The sequence below is a fragment of the Elaeis guineensis genome, chromosome 1, assembly GCF_000442705.2.
Source record: "Elaeis guineensis isolate ETL-2024a chromosome 1, EG11, whole genome shotgun sequence".
NCBI lineage: Eukaryota > Viridiplantae > Streptophyta > Magnoliopsida > Arecales > Arecaceae > Elaeis > Elaeis guineensis.
The window spans coordinates 122,156,503-122,183,044 of record NC_025993.2 but is presented as its reverse complement, the minus strand read 5'-3'; the positions used below and the strand labels follow the sequence as shown (position 1 = coordinate 122,183,044).

At 38.9% G+C, this 26,542-nt stretch overlaps 1 protein-coding gene and 1 pseudogene across 4 annotated transcripts; both read right to left on the bottom strand.

Annotated features, from left to right (window-relative positions):
- Positions 1 to 416: 416 nt before the first annotated feature.
- On the bottom strand, positions 417 to 13,636 carry LOC105038868 (uncharacterized). Of its 4 annotated transcripts, none has more exons than XR_003799854.2 (9): positions 13,477 to 13,636; positions 12,203 to 13,173; positions 5,072 to 5,576; positions 2,738 to 4,717; positions 2,247 to 2,654; positions 2,031 to 2,093; positions 1,664 to 1,865; positions 1,497 to 1,569; positions 417 to 715 (listed from the first exon to the last, which is right to left on the bottom strand). XR_003799854.2 is itself a non-coding variant. In XM_029262666.2 (5 exons), exons 2-5 carry the CDS (start codon positions 13,158 to 13,160, stop codon positions 2,648 to 2,650), a joined length of 3,450 nt encoding a protein of 1,149 aa, XP_029118499.1. In that variant the 5' UTR covers positions 13,161 to 13,173; positions 13,477 to 13,636; the 3' UTR covers positions 2,130 to 2,647. The 4 variants fall into 4 exon arrangements, 1 of the variants encoding a protein (XP_029118499.1); XR_003799857.2 differs by having other exon boundaries at positions 1,737 to 1,865; XR_003799856.2 differs by having other exon boundaries at positions 12,203 to 13,169.
- A 5,639-nt stretch (positions 13,637 to 19,275) lies between these two features.
- LOC105038900 (arginine decarboxylase-like) lies at positions 19,276 to 20,441 on the bottom strand (annotated as a pseudogene).
- Between the last annotated feature and the right edge of the window lie 6,101 nt (positions 20,442 to 26,542).

Sequence of the window (26,542 nt, the reverse complement as noted above, 5' to 3'; positions counted from 1 at the left end):
ATGCGTGACTATTGAAAACTCTACAATTGAAATTATCGTCTTCTCAGGATTACACATCTAAAGGGCCAATCAAACAGCTTCTACGATACATGGATGTCCACGGTAATTACAGATCATGCCCAACCAGATATTGTAAATAGGAATAGATCCACTAATTCCCGGAAGATATGTCTGAACATAAGCAAATTTGGCGTGCACTTGGATGCAGACATTAAACTAGTCAATGACAGCATACTCTTGGATAGATCATCAAATAACATTGAAACAAAAGCTTTCAGATCATGATTTGGCCAAATGTTCCAACATGGTCAAAGATGAAACTGATTTACATTTTTACACATTTTTTTCATGAAATCAGCACATGTTTAAATCTGTGATTAAGGCACCTAACAGAATAGACAATTTTTAGCAAAAAATGACAATTAACAAAAAATATATAAGAAAGTCACTTGCCACATCATTCAAAATCGGATTGTCACCGAACAGCTAGGATACATAAATCTTAGCTTGCATACACGTGATGCGCTTAATCCTTTCAATCCATGATATTACCCATGCAAACAGATGAAAAAATAGCCAGCAAAATAGGCATTGCTTTTGGGCCAATGCAGCACATATCAAGGGATGTCGACTATCAAGCAATTTTTAGGCACTATCTGGAGAAGATTTGTCAACATATCTGCATCTTTCTCTATCCAAGTGAAGCAGATCCCAGCTTAAAAGGGGGGGAAAAAATAAAAGGGACAAAGACAAAAAAAAACAGAACTTGTCAAGGATATATTTCATAACACAGATTTCTATGTGATCGAATGAATGGCTAAGAGCAACAAATTCACTCTATTGTTAAGCAGCTTTGTTCTGTTTCATAGATGTTTATCTTCATTAAAGTTTGAAACAGAACATTCACTCCATTGCTAAACCTAAATCTACATTATCATAATTACTATTATTACTACTAGGATTTACTATTAGTTCTACACTTCCACTATTTTCACGAGTATTGAACTCATTGTGGTTGAACAAAGAAAAAATACGTAAAATCATAGCTAGCAAACAATGAAATGCAATCTCAATGTAGAAAACCCTGTTTTTCAAAATTTCTTATAGCCAAGTAAAACTTTATTTGATCAGATGATAAGTTACTGATACACATCAAATATATTTCAATTATCTCCTGAGATAACAAAGGCTGGCAAGGTAAAAGAAATTGAATTCGACAGGTCTGATCAGGATGGCATGGTGAGCCTGCAGTTTTAAGGTTTCACCCAGCAATGCTGTTCATCTATTCCACCATATATGCAGCTCATCTAACCAGAACCGAAAAACACAAAAAGAAAAAAGAACAAGTGGAAAGGAGGCAAAATAGATCATGACTTTATAATCATTCTAGTATGGTTGAAACACATTCTTGAAACTTAAATATATGAGTCCACAAGCTTTCTAAAAAGTTCTGAAAAATCTTTCAAGTTGACACTAATCAAACTTTATCTGCATACCTTTCCTGCATTAGAGGCAAAACCTAGACAACTTGCTCTGAGAAATGCTCCAATGGTAATCCACTTTTAACACCTGCACATGTTTTTGGTATGACAAACAACCATTACATTGGTGAAGCTATATGAGAGATTAGTGCAAACTTTAGAATGGCTTACAACAAACCAACCTTTTATCCAGCCAACCGACCAAATATGGCGAAAAATGAGAGGGTTAGAAAGGAAGCTTATATATGAAGTTACATTGCTTATCTTGAAATACAAATCAAGCAGTCCAAGCAGGTGCCATGCCGACCCTCAAGGATGTGATTGCTCAGACAACCAACAGTTAGTTAATGTGGATCACTCATACCGGACTCCTAATACAGCAGCCTGTTACCCAGAAACAAAAAGGAAGGAAGCAAAACAAAAGAAAGGGAGAAAAAAGGAGAAACTGGAATCACCACTTATGGAAGCCAACACACTCAATAAAAACAGTGTAATATTCCCCGCAAATTCAACAAACAACACTATAGACTATGCCAAAAAGTGATGCACCTCAAAAAGTAATGCTTCATCCATCCCCCGCACAACATTCAATAAGTCTACAGCAGGCAATCCCTGCATTTGTTCAAATATTAAACTGCTAGCCCCAGATATCAAAATCTTTCATGCTTCAGACAGCATTTGTATATGGAAATAGAAATAACTGGGAAAAGAACTATGTGACAAGTGCCCTAAAAACTTGAAAAACAAACTGGAGAAGTTTGCTACCTAATAAAGGAATATAACCACAACACAATTTCACCAACCGAGTAATGCCAACTGTCATGTAATATGCACTGGAACTAATTCAATACAGTCATCCAACAATATAAAACCATTACTGCAGACAGGAAACAAGCATATCTTGATTGTACTTCAACTAGCTCCAATATGATCCAAGAAATGTTCCAAGTCTTTCCCAACCTGACCTGCAAGGACAAACATGTGCAGATTGAAGCACTAAACATTGCATCAATATCATCTTACCAGGAGAAAAACTCTTAATAGAACAAAAAAGTCTGCTTCTAAAGTTGAATGTTTCATCCCTCCATTTTTCATATAATAGATTTTGATCTATTATGTTAAGTTGTCTCATGGCAACTTGAGCTTTTCTTCCACAAAGCACATCCTCAACTCCTGCAACCAAAACACTAGATCAGAAAGGAACCAGCTATGGACAACAATCTGGATATATAGAGATCCAGCACTCAGGTTCATACAGTGATGTTGAATTTGGAGGAGAATGAGCAGTCATCCTATCTTCAGTCAAGCATTCTGGAATATCATCAGAATAAGCTCCACCCAAACAACAAGAGCCCTGCACTATAGAACTCTCATGAGCAACAAACTTTGAGAAGTATCCAGTAATTTTATTTTTCTGTGATCCTTCTGACACATAGTCAAGTAAATTTTCTTCTGAGTCACCCAAACCATGTTTGATATGCTCTTGATCAGTAAAGTCTTCAAACTCATTCAAACCAGCATTTGAAGTTTTTTCAAGACTTGTGCTGCAAGTTTTCAACCCCGACATATAGGTAGTAAGGCCATCTTTTTTCGATCCTGCATGTCCATAGCTAACGAGCTCTGTTTTCTTGATGTTCAGATCCGTTTTTCCAGGTAAAGTGTCACCTTCAAGGTATGTTGATCCATTACCATTATCATCCTGATACCTGTTGATCAGGCCAGCTGCTTCTGCTTGATAATGTTTTTTCTTCTCAATGGAATCATAACTTTCCAACTTCCCTGGCTCCAGCTCTAAGTTTTTCCCTTCGCTATTATCATTTCCCCCTATTATAAGTTTTCCATGGCCCTCTGATGCTGGGCTTTTCTTGTGGGTCTTCAAATTATCAACACTACAATCTTCCTTCGGTCCATCAAAATTACCATCAATATGATTTTGTTTGTTGGCCATAGAGTTACCACTTTCCAAATGCCTATTATCCTGTTGTAACATTTTATCTCCCCTAGGATCCCCTGATTCCTGCACTCCACCCTTAGTTGAATTTGAACCTGATATATCAGGCTTCAGCTCTTGAGAAACCTCAACATTTTCTGGCCTTCCATCTGAAGTTCTAGACTCTTTGATGACATCATATTTTTCACGAGGCTTTTCATACTTGTATTTTGGTTTCTCCAGTTTGTGCTGATCTACTTTATCCCTGGAGGACTTTTCTCCCAAATGGTGTGAACTTCTGTGAGATCTCGAACTTGAATGATGTGAAGCTCTATCATCCCTCAAGTGTTTAGGTTCTCCAGTTGCAGATTCCCTTTCCCTAGAAGCACATTCTCTTCTGCCATGTTCCTTAAAATTTGTTCTTGTTTTCCTATGCCTGGTCAAATGCTGATTTTCAGCATGATTATCATCATCATCATTTGCAGAACTTCTATGTGATTTTGACATCATAGAAAACCTCTTATCTTCATACATCTCCAAGTCTTCTGCCATGAGATTTTGCTCCGTTACCATAGAATCAGTTCTCTCAGAGCCTTGGTCATCCAGTTTAGACTTTTTACGTTTCCTAATACCCTTCTCATTCTTCAATGTTTCATCTTCATTTAATAAGAAGATCCTCTTATGACTGTCTACAGAAGAATCAGCAGCCTTATCTTCCTTTGGTTCCCTTGTGCCTTTTGCATTTTTATTAGCTGTGTTACTTCCATCAGATCTTTTACCATCCTCCTTCTGCCTTTCAGATTTCTTTGCATCTGCTTTTTCATAATGATGCCTTTTCTCCGCAGATCTTGATCTGGAGTGCCTACTAGAGTGAGAAGACCGATGGTCACGTGCAGGAGATGATCTGCTTCCTCTGTGATGCCTTGGTGACCTTGAACCAACTCGAGATGATCTCTTTGTTCTGGGACTTGGACTTTCTCTACGATGCTTTGGTGATGTTGGACTAGCTCGAGAGGATTTTCTCAATCGAGGACTTGAACTCCTACTTTGGTGTCTTCTTGAATGAGAGGAAAAACGATCATGAGATCTTTCTCTTTCTCGCCTTCGACTCCTGCTGTAGTTGTCCCAATCATCTCTGTATGATCTTTCAGTGCCATGATTTGAATGGTGCGATCTTACTGGTGATCTTGACCTTCGATCTCGGGAGCATCTTATTGGTGAGAAAGAGCGAGACCGCCTGCTTCTACGATACTTGATAGGTGACCTTGACCGAGACTTGGATCTCTGGCGAGAGGAAGATGGTGACCTGCTTCAAATCCCAAAAACAAAGATAAAAAGCAATGATTAGGGTAAATGGAAACATCAATGTGGATCCTACACCAAGACAACAAGACTTCCACTCAAAAAATTAAATAAAAAATCGGATGCCAGAATTCATAAGATAAAGAAAGTAGACAATTGGTCAATAATCATAATGGTGACAATGGACCATCGAAGGAAATCATAGGCTACTATTTTCCTGACAAGTATACAAACGAGACTAGATAAAACATCATAAATCAATGTTTCAGTTGCATGTATCCCATTCCAACACAAAAGCTATCCCCTACAATCTCATAGTTAGGTATGTCATAATCAAATAAGAAGCAAGTTCAATTACCTGGATTTTCTGTTAACTTCCTTATCCTCGCTACCTAAACCTTCTGCTTTCAATTTTTTGCTTATTTCAGCAGCTCTGGCTGCTGCCATCTCTGTTGCAGATTTCATTGTTGCTGCTCGTGCAGCAGCCTGCTGAGAGGCTATTGCTTGTTGCATCATCAAGGCCTGTTGAAATTGCATCTGTTGCATAGCAACTGCTTGCTGCATCATCAATGGTAAAGAAGGGTTGACGAGAGCAGATTTGGAAGGTAGGGACTTTGCCATTTCAACATTCAATGGACGGCCACCAACATCCATGTTGTTGAGTGCCAAAGCCGCAGTAGCTTCTTCTGGTTTAGAGTATTCTATATAAGCAAAATGTTTTGAATCTGTGATGAAACAATCAACAACAGTACCGCAGTAACCAAACAGCTGTTTAAGTTGATCCACGGTAAGAAGGGGGCTAAGATTGCTAACTTGTAGAGTTTTCTTCAGAGTATCAGCCTTTGCAGCCTTGTCAGGTGAACCTGTATCATGCATAAAAATTAGGAATGAAACTCACTGAAACAAATGATTTCCTGCAAGTTTGCTTGGGGGAAAGGAGGATGACATGAATTTCCAATGCAAACTATCTAGCAATGAACTCCCACGACAGGACATGTTAATCATGTCATGGGTAGCCCCCTGCAGAACGCACCTACCACTGCCGGGGTCTGAGCATCAAATGTATGCAGCCTTACCCTGCTTGTGGAGAGGCTGTTTCCTCATTTTGAACCTGAGACACCCAGCTCACAGTAGAGCAATGTTACCATTGCGCAAGGCTCACCCTTCATGTTAAGCATTTCATGCCAATAATAAATCAGCCAAAAAGGCCTTGATACAAAATTTAAGGCTTCTACAACAAGCACATGAAATAAGCAGCATCAGGTGTAATTAGATCTGATGCAACTCCAAGACAATCTGGATCCTATAATGTACTCATGTTGAACATCCAGAAGAATATGTATCAATATATTACACAGAACCACAAAAAGCTGGTTTCTCTACAGAAGCCATTTCTTTAAGTGAGATGATGAGAACAATGCTAGCATCTCTAACAAAATTAACACATAAATGCTTGTATTCCATTCATCCATGTTTACAAATGGTCTTCCAATAAAAAGATGGGGTTCACAATTACTAGATCCACTGGCTCGTTTCATTTTCATCATTCAACATGTAATTCTAATATGTATCTTAATATCAAGTGGAGAACTAAAAGACAACCAATGAAACACAAATGTCTTCATTGTTCAACATTTTTTTAAACTTCTAAAATAAAAGAAAGATGGCAGTTTTTCCTTTTCATTACTAGAATTTATTGAAACATTGACTGATCATTAGAAGTATATATACATTTCACCACTAACAAAATTATGCCATCTCACATTAAACTCATCATTACTCAACTAGAGAGAGAGCTAATATGTACAAGGGGAGGTAGATCTTCAACATTGATGGCAATATCTCAACTCCCAAGGATAATGTATCTATTTTTATGGTGTAATCTCCTTACAACAATCATACAGTATATGATCCAGTCCATGCTATCGAAACTTTTTAGACATGTAGATATGCTCTTGTCAATTTTTCATAGTATCTCATACTATGTGCCATGGGACATTCCCTATTTAAAGAAAATTGTGCAGTCCCAAACTCATAATTCAATAGAAAGGGAAAAAAAAGTTGGGAAGAAGAAAAGATTAAAATAAACTCGGGCAGGAAATAAGATTTGCCCAACCAACTGCAAATTAAAGAAACAAAAGAAATCTACCCAATAGAATAGAAAATTTTGACCATCAACCATTCACACCAAAAAGATATTGATATTAATATCCCTGATTTGATTCTAGCTGACAAAGAAGGAAAGGGAAAAAAAATGCCCTCTCAAACTCCTTCCTAAAAAACAATCTCACTCACCTAAAACTCATTCGTAAAGGGAAAAAAAAAGTCTCAACTGATTAGATGCTAATACATATGTAAAGACTTTTCCAAATCCAGCCCTGCTAATAAGCAGTCCAATCTAACCAGATGCTAGTAAATATGGAAACGCTTCCTAATTAACAGACCTACCCAATCAAATGCTGATAAATATGGAAAGATTTTTTCCTAAAACCAAATCCTATTAGTTCTTTTTTGGTAAAAAAAATTATTAGTTTCAAAAATAAATCATTTAAGACCATTCACTCCTTTCATGCATTGCATGTGCCTGGTTGGCACTATTTATAAAAATACCAAATACGGAAGTGCCCAGAAATGCACACACATAGAACAAATGCATGTGAGTGCTACCTTGACTGCTCACACACCATCACTGTTTTTTAAATCCTTGTGTCCAACAAGTAGATTTGGCCTCCACTCAATGCTCTTAAAGATATAGTTATATATATATATATATATATATATATATATATATATATATATATATATATATATATATATATCAATCACTGGAAAAAGTATTGAACCATTTACTGTAGGACTAAAGCCTGCTTAGCATGATCCAGCGCACTTTTAAAAATAGGAAAGCAGGGTACAAGATTGTATCACTTTATAATAGCTACGATCAATGCATATCAAGTGACAAAACATCACTTCATGCCAATGCATATTGAAATGAATGAAAATACAAGTAGAGGCATGCCATCCCTGTAATATGCCTATGACCTTCTATTAAGATAATATCATATAAATGTCAAGTACAGATGGACATTTTAACAATCTTTGCCCCTAAAGTAATGAAGCTCATACAAGGTTACAGAGAAGGAAGTTTCTAAAACATATACCCAAAAAGAAGCAGGATTGAGAAAGGTCCCCCCCCCCTCTCTCCCTCCCCTCCTTGCTCCCGGAAGGGCCTCCTTTCTATCAGAAAGTTCAACAAGGATGCATAGGGAGCTGAAGCGGCATCTTTTCCCACACATGTTCTTGAAACTGGGGCCCCAAAATCTTTTTCCTCTCTTTCTTAGGAAAAAGTTTCAGAAAATCCACATATTAGCACTCCAACTATCATAGGTGCAGGCTATATTTGGATCTTTTAAGGTTGATATTGCTGATGTAATTTCAGCTTTGACTCAAAAATTGATTTTAGAGCTTCTTCACTCTATCTTTTCTTTTATATGTCTAAATTACTTCATCACAAACTAAGAGATCAGCCCTTTCAGATTGAGGATTCAATTTCTAGCAAAACTTCTTCTACATATCTAAACATTCTTTCATTCAGGTCTCAAGGAGATTGTCTTAAAGAACTGAAAATCAAGATCTCTACAACAAGTTCCCTCCTGAGCAGATCTACATCAACTGGAGTTGCAAAATTGTATAAAGCTAACTTAAATTGTAAGACGTGCAAAGATGATCCAAAATGGCTGACTAAGGAGAGCAGCCTAGATTTGTTAAAAAGGTTAAAGCAAATGGTGAGGAGGACCTAAGATAACATGAATGATAACTTTGATATAAATAACTAGAAATGTAGGTGATATCAAGGGATATATCCCTTGAAGGGTTGGCAATGGTGGAACAATGAAGTTGCATACACACAAATAGACACATTAGGACATACATACATAACTTCATAATGTCCACAACTGCACAAACACAAAAACACACACACACACACATTTTGTGACCATGTTAATACAATTGGAAATTTATGATCATACACTATCAAAGGTCAATGTAAATGTTCACTAAGACAATCAATAGGCACCAATATCATTGAATATATCCAATCAACAAAGAGAGAACAATTTTGACGATTGGTGTGATCCAAGAAAGGGTCACAAGTCATAGACTGCAGTTGTGATCTAATCTATCTTTGGTTCTGAAGAAATCAAATTGCTCAATTGTCAGATCGAGACAACAAACACTGAATAAAGAGGACTTCATGAACTTTCAGATCAGATCATATAGAAATGAAAGAAAAGTTAGATTAAAGAGTAAAAAAAAGAGAAGAAAGTGAAGGAGAAAAACATGGAAAAGATGCAGAAGAAATAACCATGTTGAAGTCTAACTTAATTTCTATTCAATAATGGACTGGGGAGCCTAGTTCATGCCCACAAGTTCTCTATGCCACATGGCACAAGAATTGGAGTAACTTGCAGAAGTTGATGCCAAACATGGGGGATGAAGGAGTATTTAGTTTCCCAATCCAAATTAGTGGGCCTGAAGAACCTTCCATGTGCACTTAACAGGCACCCTAAAGCATTTATCCTGTATTCAAATCCAGCTGAAGAAAATTCATGGAGAGAAAGAGAAACTAAGGAGAAAAGTAAGGCAAGGGGAACAAGGAGAATATGAACTTTATATTTAAAACCTTGTAAAAAAAGGGGAGAAACAAACCATATATCATATGGAGCCGGTTCCACTATCAAAGGGGTTTGTCTTGCTAAATTAAGAATTTATGCCCTTTTAAGGATTTTATTACCTAAGAAGAGAAGATAAGCAAGATCAGCAAACAAGTCACTAATTTATGTAAGTATCTATACCTATATGCTTGTATGTATGCATAAATATGTCCAAAATCGGATTCTTCTGACATCTAAGATAAAGTCATATGTTGCATCAACTAACATCATGCCAATAATTTAGCACTTTGATGCCTTCGTAAAGCCCAAACAAGGTTTGCTTTCCAACACTAATGGTCCAATCCAACGTTTGCCGAACCAGCCCAAACTGGATGGTTCGGGGTGTGCCGAATCAGGCGGTTTGGGGTGCGCCGAATCAGGCGGTTTGGGGTGTCTCAAACCGTATCGGCAACTAAGCGGTGCGGTTCAGACATTTGATTTGGATCATCGATGAAAACAGAGCAAGAGAGAAGGAAAGAGAGGAAGAGAGAGAGGGGAGGGGAAGAAAGGAAAGGAAAAGGCTGGAGATGGTCGGCAGATGACCTGATGAGGCTACTGGAGGGCCGTCAAAGCCTCCGAGACTCTGCGGTCCTCTGTAAGATGCAAGAAGAGAGAGATAGAGAGAGAGAGAAAAGGATAGAAGAGGGAGAGAAGATGGCGGAGAAGCTGCAAGAGGGCCGTTCGGTGGCCAAGCTGCAAGAGGGCCGTCGGATGGCCACCGAACGGCCCAAAAACTCTCCGTAGCCGTAGTGGGTTCGTAACAGGGGCGACGCTCCTATTTCATCGCATTTTTTTAAAAAGCCTATAAATAGTGAAGCGGATAATGAGTTTTTTTAAAAAAGCTACAAACCTATTGCCGGCTTCAATATTTATTGGCTTTCTAAAAAAGCATGATGAAATAGGGATATCACCCCTATTTCAAACTCACGATGCCCGCGAAGAGTTTTTGGGTCCCTAAGTGGCTGTCGTCATTTCAAACCCGTAGCGACTGTGAGGAGTTTTTGGGCCATCCAGCAGCCACGACAGCCATCCAACAACCCTCCAATGACCTCCCCACCGCCTTCGCCTCCCTCCTCTTCCCTCCCTTCCCCTCTCTCTCTGCTCTCAATCTCTCATGGAGGATCGTGGAGCTCGAGAGGCCTTGACGGCCCTCCGATAGCCTCTGCAATCCTCCGATGGCCACCACCAGCATCTCTATCGACCTCCCTTTTCTCCCCCCCTCTCCCCTCTCTCTTTCGCTCTCTTTTTCTCTCCAATTCATCCCTTGTTTTCATGTCAGTTCGGGCCCAATACAGTCTGATACAGGGGCATACCGACTTGTATTGCCGACCAACCAGCATAAGTTCCGATTCCAAGTCAGCGATCCTTGGTCCAATCTCTTGGCTGCGTCGGCTACCATACTAACAACATGCTAAAATTTGTTCAAAATGCTAGCATAGACTAGTTGGTAAGAATTCTTTGCAAAATTAAAGTATCAAGCTTGCATAAATATAAATAATAGTGAGCAAAGTGCTGGATTGGTCAATATGCTAATTGTATGTGACGCTTGTACATGAAGTAATCAACAATTATCAAGGATTCAAGAACTATGTTTATGAATGAAATAAATCAGCCAGCTTTAAAAAATGATCTCAGTCCTATATTTTCAGCAAAAAAGGCCTTTTCAACTCAATCTTGTTGTCCGTGCTGGTGATCTTTCTTGTTAAAAATATTAAAGAATGTGATCCCTTCTCAAGTCATATAGACTAATAATATATGATTGTATCTAATCATTTGTCCCTTATTTATGATTTCAGCCAAGTCAAATAATGCATTAATTGAACCAAGATAAATTTTAAATGATAAACCTAAACCAACCAATAAGGGCCTGTTTGCACGAATGGGCTGAATAGATTGGGCAAGTACAACTAGTTAAATAATAGGATTACTGGCTAGGCTATATCCATAAGTACCTAGAAAGGTTTTAGACTGGACCGGCCCAAATCCCATAGGAAGAAAAAAAAACCTATTATATTTACTGGCTAGGATATATCCATAAGTATCCAGAAAAAGTTTTAGAGTGGACCGAATCTCAAAGGAAGAAAAAAAGACCACTTCAAAACCATTCTTGCCTACTTATGGATAAAGGCCTAGTCCAGTCTATAATCCTATTATCTAACTAGTTGTACAGTCCCAATCCATGAATCTAACGTAATAAAATTTTCAGCCCAATCATCCAAACAAATCCTAAAGTATTGTAAATTTCCTAATTTTCAAACAATGCACCAATACCACTATCTAGTTGCAGATACATACTGACACCACATAATAATGATAGACCAAATGGTATATTCTAATATTGTAATAACAAAACTTATAACATAACTTTCTTTAGCCGATTGGCCCAATTAATACTATATATCAAGCAAGCAATCTAATGACCTACTTTATCAAGTTGATATATCCAACGGCAAAAATATTCACCATCTCAGACATGAAATGCACATGCAGATGTGGCCAGATGCAAGCCATATCAATGAGAAATATATCATACCATTTGCCAAATCTGATAGAGAAGGTACTAAAAAAATAAATAAATAATTGAACAACTTAAAATGGCACTTGCATTCTTCTAATATCTCAACAGGAATCAAGAAATGAAGTATAGTGCAGATAAAATCACTATTTCTTTTATTATGAATTGGAACTAACTAGCAGTAATTTGAGCACCAAATAAACAAATTTATTATAAACTTTTCTAAACAGATCATGGGATGCTGGGACAGAAAGCAAACCAGGTGCATCTGCAGATGATTGGACTCGTATCTGGGCAGCATGTGCCTGAAGGGCCTTTGCAGCAACAATTGCCTGAGCAGCAGCCATTGCAGCTGCTGAAGGGGCCATCGGCGCCTGACTTAAGGTCCCCATTGTAGTCGTCGCAGCCAGAGCCGACATTAACAAATTTTGAGGTGGGTGGTTGAACTTGCAATCAGTCTTAGCGCACCGCCCATACAAGTACTCCTGACAAACCTCTCCCAAAGATGCTCCAATTCCCTGCAACACCACTCCACCAGAGGTACCCGGGACGACACCAGGGATCATCCCGAGAAGCCCCGGGAATGCCCCAGATACTGCACCCGAGTAATTGGGCATGTTGGGCATCGTTTGGTTGACCATATTGGTGAACGGGCTCACTGCAGCCGGCAAGCTTGTGGTCCCCATGGTCGCGCCAGAGCTGAAGAACACCGGGAACGGGCTTCCCATGATCGGCTTCCCGTTACACTCCACATAGACCATGTAGTTCCCGCGCTTGGGCACCGCGTAGGTCACGGTGTACGTCCCGTCCCCCTGATCCTTAACCATCCCCTCCTGATCGGACCCGCCGACCCCAACACCAGGGGAGATCTTCACCTTGAGCTGGGCGCCCCCCGTGGGGATCTTCCGGCCGTCGGAGTCCTTGGCGACCACGGTGAAGGTGGAGGGGGCGCAGGCGTTGCCTCCGGCAATCCCGGCGCCAGCGGCGGAGCACTTGGTGGGGTCAACGGGGCCGAGGGGCTTGCTGGTGAGGTCCTCGCGCTCGTCACCGTCGCTGTCGGAGGAGTCGTCCTTCTCATCGGGCTTCTCCACGTTCTTGAAGGTAGCCTCGAAGGCAGCCTTCGCGGCGGCGGCCTTCTCGGCTTCGCTCTTGAGCTTGGCCTCCTCCGCCTGCTTCATCCATATGGGTTTCGTGACCGCAGTGTCCCGATCTGCCATGGATCGGATCTTCCTACCAAAATCGATGAAACAAAAACAAATTTAGGGTGAACTCAGCGAGAAATCGATCGAGAAATCGATCGAAAGGAGGCTGCTTTCGCCAACCATACGATTTCGATCAGGCCCTCGAGGGGAAACTCTGGATGTACAGGAAGAGAGATCGAGTGAATCGAAATTCGGGGAATTAGGGTTTCGCGGCGGATTCCCAGGAAGAGAGATCGAGTGAATCGAAATTCGGGGAATTAGGGTTTCGCGGCGGATAACGAGGAAGAGAGGAGGGAGAGGGAGGGACGAGAAGGAGAGGGAGGAGACGAACCTGGGAGGGGCGGAGGGGCTTGGGGTGCTTTTCCGTCTATCGACTCTGTGGATTTGGGAAAGCGGATGGGCGGTGGCGATAACAGTGCGGGTTTATAGAGCAGGCTAGTTGAACACAGAAGCTAAAATACATGAGGGGCTTCCACCCGCTTACAATCATCATGAACGGGGAGACGAACAGTATCTTTCCAATATACTTTGAGGCTGGTTGAATAATTGGATTGAAATTTTCTCAGATTTTTTTATTGAACTAATACAACCAATAAAATTATAAGATTACGGACCAGATCAAGCTTATATTCATAAACTAATCAAAAGCCCACCTATTAAATGAGTCGGATGTATAAAAATAATTTTTTAAATATTATTATTTTATTTTTAATGATTCAAATATTGTAAAAAAATTATATACGAAGTTCTTTCGTCCTCCGCTTATTTTTTTTTTTCTTCTTTTTTTTTTTTCTTCTCGATCCCTCAACCAACGATTTTTTCTTCTAATTATCAAATATTTTTTTCTCTACGGAAGGTTGCTTGATCAATCGAAGCAATCCTGAGAGAGCTTAATTTCATTGATAGTGGATGGTTAGTGCATCCACAGTAGCAATCCTATCCTCTCTAACAATTTTTTTTTAATTTATATCGAAGGTTGTTTGGATAATCCAAGTAATTCTTAGATTTTTATTTAATTAGGACTGGACGGCTACTGTATCGGCACTAGCAACTGTCCGAATATCTCTTAAATAATATTTTTATCTAAAGAAAGTCTTAGTGCTTTATGATTTGTCATAATAGTTAATCTAAACTGATGAGAAAAAAAATCTCAACTAATAAAGAAAAAATTTACTTGAATACTCTTCCCAAATCACCTCAACAAAACTCTTTATCTTTTCTCCTCTGATTTCCAACTCTTCTTCCTCATTTCTTCTACTGGCCTTCTCAGTCTCTCTTCCTCCACTGTTCTATCCAAAGACTTCAATCTCCTGATTAAACATACATATATATAGAACAATAGGTATGAAATGAAAACGAAAAATGATTCGGATTTGACAACTCTATTGTTCATCTCTGAATTGTCTTTTTGAACAGCCATCTTTTCTTCATTCAAATTATGTAACTCTCACTCCTAATAAACAGATAAGGCAACAATCCTTCTCTTAGACATGTCCGGATCAAAGATTAAAACCAAATTATCCGATTTTCTTTCTCCTAATAAAAAAAGTAAGGCAACTCCTCCACGTGCCCTTCCCTCTTCTCTCTTTTCTTCTGCCCATCCCACGTCACCCAAAAAAAAAAATTTTTCTTCCTTCTCTTTCATTTCAAAACAGATTTTTAAAATAATAATAAATTATTAATTTTAAAAAATATTTTTTGTAAAATATTTTTAAAAAAATATTTTTTAAAATATTTTTTTTTCAAAATAATTTTTTTTCCTCCCCCTCTTCAAATATTTTTTTTCTTTTTTCCCCTCCCTTTCCTTCCTCCCGCTGCCTCCCTCCGCCCCCGCCGCATGAGGCTGAGGTCACCGTCATCTGCACCACCCCCACTATGGCCCCGCCCCACCGCCTTCCATGCGTCACCCGCCATTTGCGCCACACCCGACTCTACATGACCAGCAAACCCTCTCTCCTCTCCTGGCTCCAGCGCCACCAACCCTCCTCCCCTCCCCTTCGCGGCTCCACCCCATCGCCGTCCCCTCTTGTTTCCTCCCTCATCTCTAGTGAACCCAAGCCCCCACAACTCCGCATGAGCATCGGCGACCGTCCCTCCCCTCCCCTCCCCAGGCTTTGATACCACCAACCCCCCTCCCCTCCCTTTCCTTAGCTCCGGCACCACCAACCCCCCTCACCTCCCCTTTTCGGCCCTGGGAAGGAAAGAGAGCACTTGAGGGAGATCTTGGATGGTAGGAGGCTTGGAGCGGCCAAATAGGAAAGCTTGGACAACAGCTGGGGTTCACTGGTGCTCGTGCGGAGCCGTGGGGGCTCGAGTTCGTCGGGGTCAGTAGAGGGAACAGGGAGGATGGCAACGGGATGGGGTTGCGATGGGGCTGCAGAAGGTGTGGCGGCCAAATAAAAAAACTTTGATGGTTGAAGAGAGGAAGAGGACTCCTTCAGAAATCCTCCTCTTCCATTCTGAGTTGACACATAGCGCGTTGGAAGAGTTTTGACTTCTTGAGTTGGCAACAATACAATACTTTTCTATAAAATATTATTATTACTATTATATATATATATATTATCCAAAATAGATTTAGAATAAATCGACTCAAATTTCATAGAAAAAAATCGTCTCGACAAATAGATCCCTAAAAAAACTGATGTTCAGATTTTAAAAAAAAAATTATATAAAATTAAAATAAATAAAATAATTTATATAATTTTTTATATATGAATAAAGTTAGTTATTGGAATATGAGTCATAGAATAAAATTTGTAATGGGTGACAGCAAGAAATGGGGGATAAGGTTGGAGATTATATATATATATATATATATATATATATATATATATATATATATATATATATATATATATATATATATATATATATATATTATCCAAAATAGATTTAGAATAGATCGACTCAAATTTTATAGAAAAAAATTGTCTCGACAAATAGATCCCTAAAAAGACTGATGTATGTATATATATATATATATATATATATATATATATATATATATATATATATATATATATATATATATATATATATATATTATCCAAAATAGATTTAGAATAGATCGACTCAAATTTTATAGAAAAAAATTGTCTCGACAAATAGATCCCTAAAAAGACTGATGTTCAGATTTAAAAAAAAATATATATATATATATAATTAAAATAAATAAAATAATTTATATAATTTTTTATATATGAATAAAGTTAGTTATTGGAATATGAGTCATAGAATAAAATTTGTAATGGGTGTCAGCAAGAAATGGGGGATAAGGTTGGGGATTAGCCCTAAAATATGGGTTGAGTTTAGCATCCAGTTTATGATTTTATACAGGGGCGGATCCAGTATACTGGCATTGGGGGCCATGGCCCCGACGGCCCAAGCCTTAAAGCCCATGTTTCAATTAAATTTTTTTTATTGCCCCCAGCGCCCAACGGTGAAAATTGAAACCCCCCATCGATTCTTCTTCACGACTCCTCGACTCCGCCGGCACCCTTCTCCGCGACTCCGTGATTCCTCCGGGCCTCTGCCCTCCGGCACCCACTACTTCATGAGCCGCCATCCTCAGCCCATGTAGTGGCCCCCAGCGGTGAAACCTTCCTCCACCCATTCTTCTTTGCGACTCCGCCGGCGCCCTTCTCCGCGACTCTGCAACTCCTCCGGGCCTCCGGCGCCCACTGCTCCGTGATCCACCGGCCCCAGCCCCTTCTTCTCCATGACTTTGCCCGGTGCCCACTGCTCCGCGACTCCGCCGCCGCCGGCCCCAGTCTTAAGCCGTGAAAAGTGAAACCCTCCTTCTCCATGACTCCTTCGGCGCCCACTGGCCACTGCTCCACCTCCGCGACTCCTCCGGCGCCCCGCTGAAGCCCTCCTCGTTCAAACCTTCTTCTCCGGCCGCCGCGACTCCGCCCGGTGCCAGGCGCCCACTGCTCCATGACTCCACCGCAATGCCCGACAAAATTTTCTGGATTCGCCACTGATTCTATACGAAGAAACATCTTTATATAGGGCATTATAATCTAACTTGATGAGCTAGATAAGCCAAGATCTTTGTTCTTAATGATGGTCATTCCTACCTTTTGAAATAATTTTCTCTTCCCTTGTGATCAAGCAACTTAAAGATCCTCTCTGTATCCTTATAGCAATGAATAAGTAGGGTCCCAGTATGTTACTCACTTTGATCGAACAAATCCACCTCTTTTTGGATTCTAATCAAAATTGGATGAAAAACATTATCAATGGTGGAGCAAAAGATGTTAAATATTTTATAAAAGATTGAATTCTGATCAAAATTGGATGAACAGCAATTTAAATAAGGCAATCAAGAAATCTTTAATCCAAGTTTCACACCAAAGAATCTCAGTAAAAGAAATCCCTAAAGACTTTTAGAGAGAGTGAGAAATAGTTGCACAATTAATATAGTGTAGTTGGCATATATATTCATCCATTTAGGTTAATAGGTTAATTGATTAGAGCATATTAGGTTGCATAAACATATCGATATATTAATTAGTTTAATAGATTATCTAAAGGTGGATTAAAATTTAGCTATCTTTGTGCCTCTAACAATAGGCAGATGACTTGCCTAGAGAACAGCTAGGTAATGGCATCTTCCTACATGCCTTGCTCTAGTATCTACATTATTGATCAATATACCAACAAATATAACGAGAGCTTGCCATACGGAGCTCACAAAGTCAAATCCTAAAGAAGCTCTTTGAATTAAGCAAGGGTTAGACATTCTAGCAAAAATTCCAATTTAAAAAAGCTTGGGATGTGCATAGGTTGGTTGGATCAATTTAAAAATAGCAAATAAACTATTCATTTTATTCACTAAAATAAATGCATAATAGAAGTTCAATTGCAAAAATAATATATAGTATATTAAAAGGAATCTTACGGGAACAAAATTTAAAATATTTTTAAATATAGAGTTTAAAAAATTACAAATTATAATCATAGTAAATCAATACTCTATTAAAAGAAGCCATTGTTGATTGAAATCATGTGTAAAGAATCTATCAGAATTAACCATACATTATATGATACATAATAATTATATCTTATATATTTACTTGATACATAAGTGTAGGTATGGATCATTGATCGGGTTAGTTCGGTTGCCAGTTACTCAACTCTTTAATGTAGACCTAAACTAATCTGGTTAGGTTTCTAAAAATTGAAATTGAAACCTACCAAATCTTATTTGAATCCAACCGGACCCTTTTAGGAACCCAAATCAAACCAATCCAAAACAAGCCAATTTGGTTTGGTTCTCAAGTTGACCCAAACCTTTGTGCACCCTTGAACTAAGATATGAACAAAACGAGCAGAAATCAATCTAAGGGGAAGGTAAAGCTTAGATTACAATTAGCTTAAAAATCCAGAAGCAATAAGTAGAATATATGCATGTATTCTCTACAGACTTTTAAAGCGAAGTTATTATCTTTAGTTACTATTTCCAAAATATTGAAATCTATAGAAAATTGTAAAAAGGGAAAATGAAGCCTTGAGAAAGCTTTGGCCAAAAGCCTCAAATTACAGTTTTTCTCTCATAGTCCTTTTCAGCTTAGAAGAAGTTATAAAGCTATTTCAAAATTTTACCAAACATCTCAAGATCATCTCAAAGAGCTTTTGGCTTTCCAAAAAGTCTTTTTTGGTCTTTTAAAGGCATTTACAAATGGAGCCTTAGTAAATGAAGATAAAGATCCCTTTAGCCTATCTTTAATCTATACTACATAAATTAGTTTCCCATTCTTTTCCTATCCACAAACTAATAAGTATCCTTGGATGATGTTGCTTGCTTTTGCCTTTCTATTATAACTATTCACTATTGTTGTTTTTTAGGTAAAAAGTAAAAATTCTCTTGTATTTTATCCTATTTTGAAAATACCATCCTGTATCTTCAATTTCAGTAATATCAACCCTATATTTGTCAAATTGTTGTAATGTATCCCACCGATCTTCCATGTTGGGTCCAAGCTTACCATCAGTGCCTATGTGGCAAATTAAGGAGTGTCTTGATCCGACGTGGCAAATTAAAAGCCACAGTGATGCTGATGTGGATGGACGTCAAGCGAAAAATACTCCCTACACACACATGAGCTGTGCATGCTCATCCCTATCAAAATTTTTTCTTTCGTTCTCTCCCAACCCGGAGGACGGCGATCAGATCATCCGCAGCTGCAGTGATTGATGACATGGCCTCAAAGATGAGAATTAAATGGTAAAAAATCATGATACAACCGCTCTCTTTGTAGAGTATGAAGTGGCGCATGCCCTTCCGATCGCAAGCATACTAGATTGCCCGAAATCACGGCATCAGTATACTCATCGGGGCCATATCCAATGGACATGTTCGAGCCACTGGAGTGGGAGCCGTCATAGTCATACCAAGGCTACCCCCCACATTAATCACATGCATTGCCACCCCCAACTGCACCAGTTCGTAGTAGATTTGGGTAGCCTCGCCGACTCCATCCTCCAAGAGGATGGTGGATGGGATCTGCAATCTGATGTGGAAGTGGAGAAGATGGAGGCAGTTAAGCATCTCAAGTTGTTAGAGCTTCCGAGCCATTGAGAGGATTTGGGCGATCGTCAGGCCTAACTTGCCTTTCTCATCGGAGGTCAAACTAAAGTGGCTGGAGTGTTGGGTCTGGAGCTTCGCTTGGAGGTCGATCATTGGTTGGACTCCGACCCTCTAGCTGGTCTCCACAATCGTGTCGAGTTCCTCCTCCAGTACGATCATCGTGTTCAGATCTAGGTTGCAAGTGAGGAGGGCCAGGGCGACGTACTCCTCGTCCTTGTAGCCATTGCAGATTAGGAATGCCTCGAAGTTGCCCCATGCGAAATAGCTTACAGTAAGGAGGAGCTTTGGCCTTGAGGCCAAAGCAGAAGGGGGCACCGAACTTGTCGACATCCTTCATGATGAGCCGATCTTGGTTGCACTTGATCGGATAGACATACTAGTAGTGGGCACCATAGCCGGAGGACTAGATGGTAAAGTCAAAGGTGGAGTGTAGGGACTCGAGGTAGTGGTAGAGGATGTCAGAGAGGTGGATAATGAGGGGGAGTCAGAGGCTAAGGCCGCTAGCAGATTTTGAGTTGGAGGCCTTCCAAACGATCTTCATCATATCGATCTCTTGGTGGGGGAGGATGGCAGGGCTGTACAGTCGAACAGCGATGTTGCTGGCAGCATTCACGGAGAAGTAGGGAGCCAGCCATCGATCTTGTAGGAGTTGGTGGAAAGATCGGGGGACCAAGGGGAGGGTGTTCAAGGTTCGCTATCATGGCTATCGAAGCACTGTCAAGAAATAGTCCCAGCACAGGAAGAGAGCCATCCCAGGTAAGGTCGTAGCCAAGAGGGGGACTGTAGTATTCTCAATCACAAGAAAAATGAAAAAGCAAAGAGTAGATTTTTATCAGATTTCAAGAAGGGGGCTTTGAAAGCTGCCGAGGTCAGAGCTCCGGCTATGTCCCCCCCCCCCCCCCCCGCAATGTGGCAAGAGAGAGATATAATAGAGGAGAATGACTCTAGCTCACCTTTAGGGTCACCAAATATCCCCATGCAGGACCTTCTGAAGACGGCAAAAACAAAAAGAAAGATCAAAAAAAGGGAAGAAAAAGGATAGGCCTTATATGAGATCTAGGAGACCAACCGCTGTGTATCTAATCAGGATCATAGATCTGAAATGAAAGTACAAACAATCTAGGAGAGAAGGGGATAGCTTCCTCAATCGTTCTCTAGGAAAAGGGACGAAAAAAAGAAAACAAAAGAAAGAACAAAGCAGAAAGGATGTGCAGTTCACGTGCGTGTAGGAGATATTTTTCTATCCAACTTCCATCAACGTTAGCACTAGTATGGCTCTTAACCTACCATGCCAGATCAAGATACTTCTTAACTTGCTACATAGGCACCAACGGCGAGCTCGGACCCAACTTGGGAGGTCGATGGGATATATTGCAACATTTAACAAATATAAGGTTGATATTGCTAAAATTGAAGATGCAAAAAGATATTTGTAAAATAGAGTAAAATACAGGAGTTTTTTACTTTTTATCCTTATTTTTTTATATATATTGATAAATGGTATGTAGGTTGGTGCCTCATGTACTTTTGCACTAATTGAAACTAATTTATTTCTATAACTTATATAAAATTTGCTTGTTGCCTCATGCTCTTCTAATCTAATTGAACTAACTCTCAATCTTTTATGAAAAACTTTTTGGAGACAGTGAATTACGATGAGTCCGGATTAAATGAAGTATATTGCTTCAAGAATTAATTTTAATAATTATAAAATATTTAAGAGGAGTACTAATGATTTCTTATCTTGGAAGAAGTTTAAAAGTGAGTTTCAGGAGAGTCAAAAATTTTTAGCTAACAAGGATGCTTGGAGAAGGCCAAAGATTCACTTTGTTAAGTTGGAGATAAGGACGATGATTTTTCGAAGCCTCAAAAGCATTCTAGATGACTTCAAAAAGTTGGAAGGTAATTCTGCAGTGTTAAAAAATAAAAAATAAGAGAAAATCACTTTTTGAGCATCAGAAGGCGACTCCTGGATCATCTCTTTAAAAAAAAAGGATATTGGCATGCTATAGGAGCCTAGCACACCATAGAGGGCGACCCATAGGATGACCCCTATGCCATAGGTCGATCCCTGCTATGCCACAAGGCCAAATAGAGGTATTATTTTCTGTTTTGCTATAGGAGGCGACCTAGGGGACAACCCCTATGCCAGAAAATGACCCATGAATCGCCCTTGAGATCTGACAGCCTGTAACAATTAATTTTCTAGCCCATTTTTGTTGCATATAATGCTCTCTAATCATTTTTCAATGGCTCTAAATGGCTAATAGAGGTTCTCTAGCATTCACTAAGGCTATAAAGGCATCCAAATGGAGGGAAAATCAAGAAAAATCAAAAAAATTTACTCTCCAAAGAGATTAAAATTTTAAGTGAAAGAAGTATTCATTTCAACTCTAATCACCTCTTCCAAGTAAATTCATCTCTTCGGTCCAGTTGAGGGGTGCTTTCAAAGGCTTCTCCATTATTGTGTAAAGTGCATTGATTGTTTATATTATGCTCATTAAGGAGCTTTGTTTGATTGTTATTGTATGACTCTTACATCTTACTTGTTCTTGTGGATATAAATTTTGGATATTCCAAAACTTGGAAAAAGGTTGATCCGTATCTTGAATCGGAGTTTGGAGAGAGCTAGGGCATTTAGTCGGTGGGATCCGATATTGTAATCGTTTAAAAATGATGGATCGATTGAAATTTCCAAATAAGAGCTTGGAGAGTAGATGTAGGTGTCGGGATTGGCACCGAACCATTATAAACTCTTTTATTTGTGGTGTGTTGATCTTTTTTCTTGCTTTCTTGTATTAATCTCTCACTTAGTTATTTCTTTATCTTGCACATTGTTTATTCTTGCCACTTCACATCACATATATCTTCAAAGGTACATTGTTGGGATACATTCATCACTTAGATTTTTTGTAGAGTTGCTATAAGTCATATTTTGTATATAACCCTTGTCTTCTATCTTGTGTACTTGATTTGAACCAAAGTTCCTGCACCAAAATCAAAGCTCTAGATTAAGCTTTGCTGCAGATAAGCAGACTGTCCAAAAAAACAAATCTAATATGCAGCTAGCACAACCTTTACCCTCGGTGCAAGTCTATATGCAGATCATATGGTAAACAAATCTCAAGAGGCGAAAATGTAAGCATAGCAAGTGCGGCAATGGTCCATATTTTAATTTCTATGTTATGATAGAAATTTGCATAAAACGTAATTAGATAACTGAGAGTATCCTTTAGCTATTTTACATGATGTTAAAGATGCATATCCTGGATCAGACACATACTGATAGAGGAGCCTTGGTTGTTTTAGTGGTCAGACACCTCACTCACATTGTTACCCAAATTCAGATCACTCTGAAAGCAAGGGCATATTTTTATCTGAACAGGGAATAGAATCCCAATGTCCTCATAAGTTCAAGTGGTCCTAATTTTAAAAAATTCACTCTCTCTAAAAGTTAACCTATGATGTTTGTCCGCAAGCATATGACCAGCCATGCTCATGTTCAATATCTTTAGGATGAAGGGCATGGGACAAATATCAAAGAGAATAAGGGCTCGTAGTTCCAATTACATGAAGAAAAAGACCATTTCCTGCATATCAAAAATAATAGACTAAAAATAAGTGTCTTTCATGCTAAGAGTTGGCTGCACCTGATTATAGATAGAAACAGACTAATGTCAGTCATCAACTCACAGTTCCCTAATATCTTTTCAGAAGTTGAGGCAGATGACTCACTATGGTATTTTCTAGTTTTAACCCTCTGATTTCATAATTAATGATCCTTTTGTTGATATCCAGTGCAAGTCTATATTTTCATAAGATGTTAAAGTAAAATTAGGAGCAAAAGAGGACTAGAAAATTGGGATTCTGACTATTGTGAAACATTGAAAATATGTAAGACGCATTGCAACAAAGAATTGAATAACAATATTTAGAAGATGGAAAGAAGTTCAGAAAATAATAGAACATGGAATAATTTCAGTGATAAGAGCATTGTCCATGCTGCCAATGGACTCAACCACCTCGGAATGAGTGGATCTCTTTTCGTTAGATGGTTAGGTTTTACGCAGAAATTGGGAGTCAGTTGGATCAGCTAGAAATCACTTTTCTCATTATCATTAGACACTTGTGAGAGAAAGAAAGCTGGTAGACTTTATAAAAATCCATGCACAAAGGACAGAACAGTGCAGTGGATTCTTGCTGACCTTTGGCTGTCAAAGAGTTAAGAAAAGCCCATAAGAGTTTTTACTGGCTTTCTTCTTCTTCTACTTCAATAATGCATGATTGGTGTCCAAGTTTTGCGAGGATATTGTTAGACAGAATAATTAGGAAACTAGTCCTACCTGTAACAGAGGAAAAGAGTTATCACAACAATGTAATTTCTGTTAAAAAAAGAAAAAAAAATCTATAGATTAATTTCTGGAACAGTAACCTACATTTTTGGTTACTGAATTTTTGTATATTATTCTGTTTTAAAAGATATTTCCACAAAATATTTTCTGCAAAAAAATGTTTTCAGCGAAACAAAATCTGTTTTGAATTTCTACAAGATTTATTAAATCTGCCTTAATTTGCTCAAAATTTTTTTTTTCTGGGAATCTATGCTCAGATTTCTAAATTTCTATACATTACATTATATTTCTCTGCAAATAAAGAATTCCGCATATTCATTTAGGTATAATGAATTACAGGATACTAATTTCCTCAATAGTATGTTTTATATGCTATCTTTCTATAATTTTTTGATTTCTGCAAAATAGAATTCTGTTTATTAGTTTTCTACAGATAATGTCTTTCAGGTATTAAAATTTCTGCATATAAAAAATCTAAAATTTAATTCAGCTTAAGAAACCAAAAGTTTTTGCTAGAACTTGTAACGAATGAAATAAATAGGAAAATTGGTTTTGAGTTTTATTATTACTGCAATAAGCCATTTTGACGGACAAAGAGTATCACATGAGTGGTAGCAAAATTTTATTTTGGAGCCTGAGTATGACTACATAAGGTCCATAACCCTTTTTAATACATCTAGGTTTCTAGAAATAATTCCAAAAAATTATTTGGAGATATGCAAATTCTAGAAATTTATTGTAAATGATTATTAGCTCATTCGAAGGATAGTTTTTGGCTTTTTTGGAGGTAAAATTGGATATATTAAACCTATTGTGTCAGTGTGTCAAGCGATCGTCGGAGCCGCCGCCGCTCCACCCCACGAAGTATTGTGCGCTTTGGCTAGGTCTGGACAGGGAACGTGCCCCGTGGTCCCTCTTAAGCACATGATACTTCAGAGTATGTCCGATATGGGACTATTAAGGGAGTTCCCCCACAGCCTACCCACAACATAGCCCCCCCACTCTGGAGGGGCATGTACCGTGAGCAGGGGGCGGGTGCTCCTACCTGGCGTGCCACTGTTGTTTCAGTATGTCAAGCGGTCGTCGGAGCCACCGCCGCTCCACCCTACGAAGTATTGTGCGCTTTGGCTAGGTCCGGATGGGAAACGTGCCCCGTGGTCCCCACCGAGGGTTGTCCTCAAGACCCCATGAGCCCCGTCGGGGGATATGCCCCCCGGCCCAGCGTCATGCAGACGGCCTCACGGTTTTGTCCTTTCGCCTTCCGTGGGAGAAAAAGATGCCTCATGAGGGAAGGATGCGCTCGTATCCCTCTTAAGCACATGACACTTCAGAGTATGCCCGATATGGGACTATTAAGGAGATTCCCCCACAGCCTACCCACAATAAAATCAATCTAGTAAAAATATATCCATATGAATCATAAAATAATATGCAAAAATTCTAAAAGTAGTTCTGAAGCAACGGTCCAGAAAGTTATTCCCATATAATGAGCCACATAAGTTGCCATCCAAAGAGCTGTATTATTTGTCTCTATAAATATGAGTCACCTTATAAACAAGCAGAGAAATAGCCATACTCCAACAATCATGTAGTATTAGATAGGAAGTAGTCTCAACTGAGGACAGTAAAGAAAGCCATCTAACCACAATCATAAAGTCACCCTCAAGTAATAATTTGGATAGCATTCACATGCCTCACTACAAACTTCAATCCTTCCCAAGCAACTCATAACTTAGCTATTACTACTATAGTCTAAAACAAATGGATACCCCTTGTAGCCACTAGTACCCTATTTGTACTTCTAATAACAAAACTAGCACTATCAATTTCTGTCTTTATTAAGAACAGTACTATCAAAATTAACTTTGAGGAAAGAGGGAGGTGGTGGCTCCAAAAAAAATAAATCAACCAAAGAGATGCAGAGACTGGGGGAAAGAAGCAACAGTTTTCCTCTACTATCAAAGAAACCTTAATAGCAATTGTATGAGTGAATTCCTGGGCTAAAGTAGATGCTTTCATCCAAACTAATTTAGAACTATAAAAAAACTTTGAAACACCCACTCATTTCTGGCCAACCAAATTTGATATACAGTATAGGACATTATTACCACCTCATACGTTTTGTTATCTGTCACAGATTTCTCTTTAACCGTCTGTATAACTCCTTCATAGATAGCACTAGGATAACATGAGCATCAGTTATAGGAGCTTGTCTCTTAGATTTGTGCAGCCAATCTATAATTTAGAATGATATGGAAAATTGATTCTTCCATACTTGGATAAATATCACAATAATTCGAAATATAGAGACCACACTAGTGTAGGAAATCATGACATGAAAGATGGTTCTAAGTAACTTTCCTCAAAAGCAAAGCAACTCTAGGATGAATAAACATCTTCCATATCCTTCCTACCAAAAAAAAAAAAATCATCTTCCATATCCAACCAAG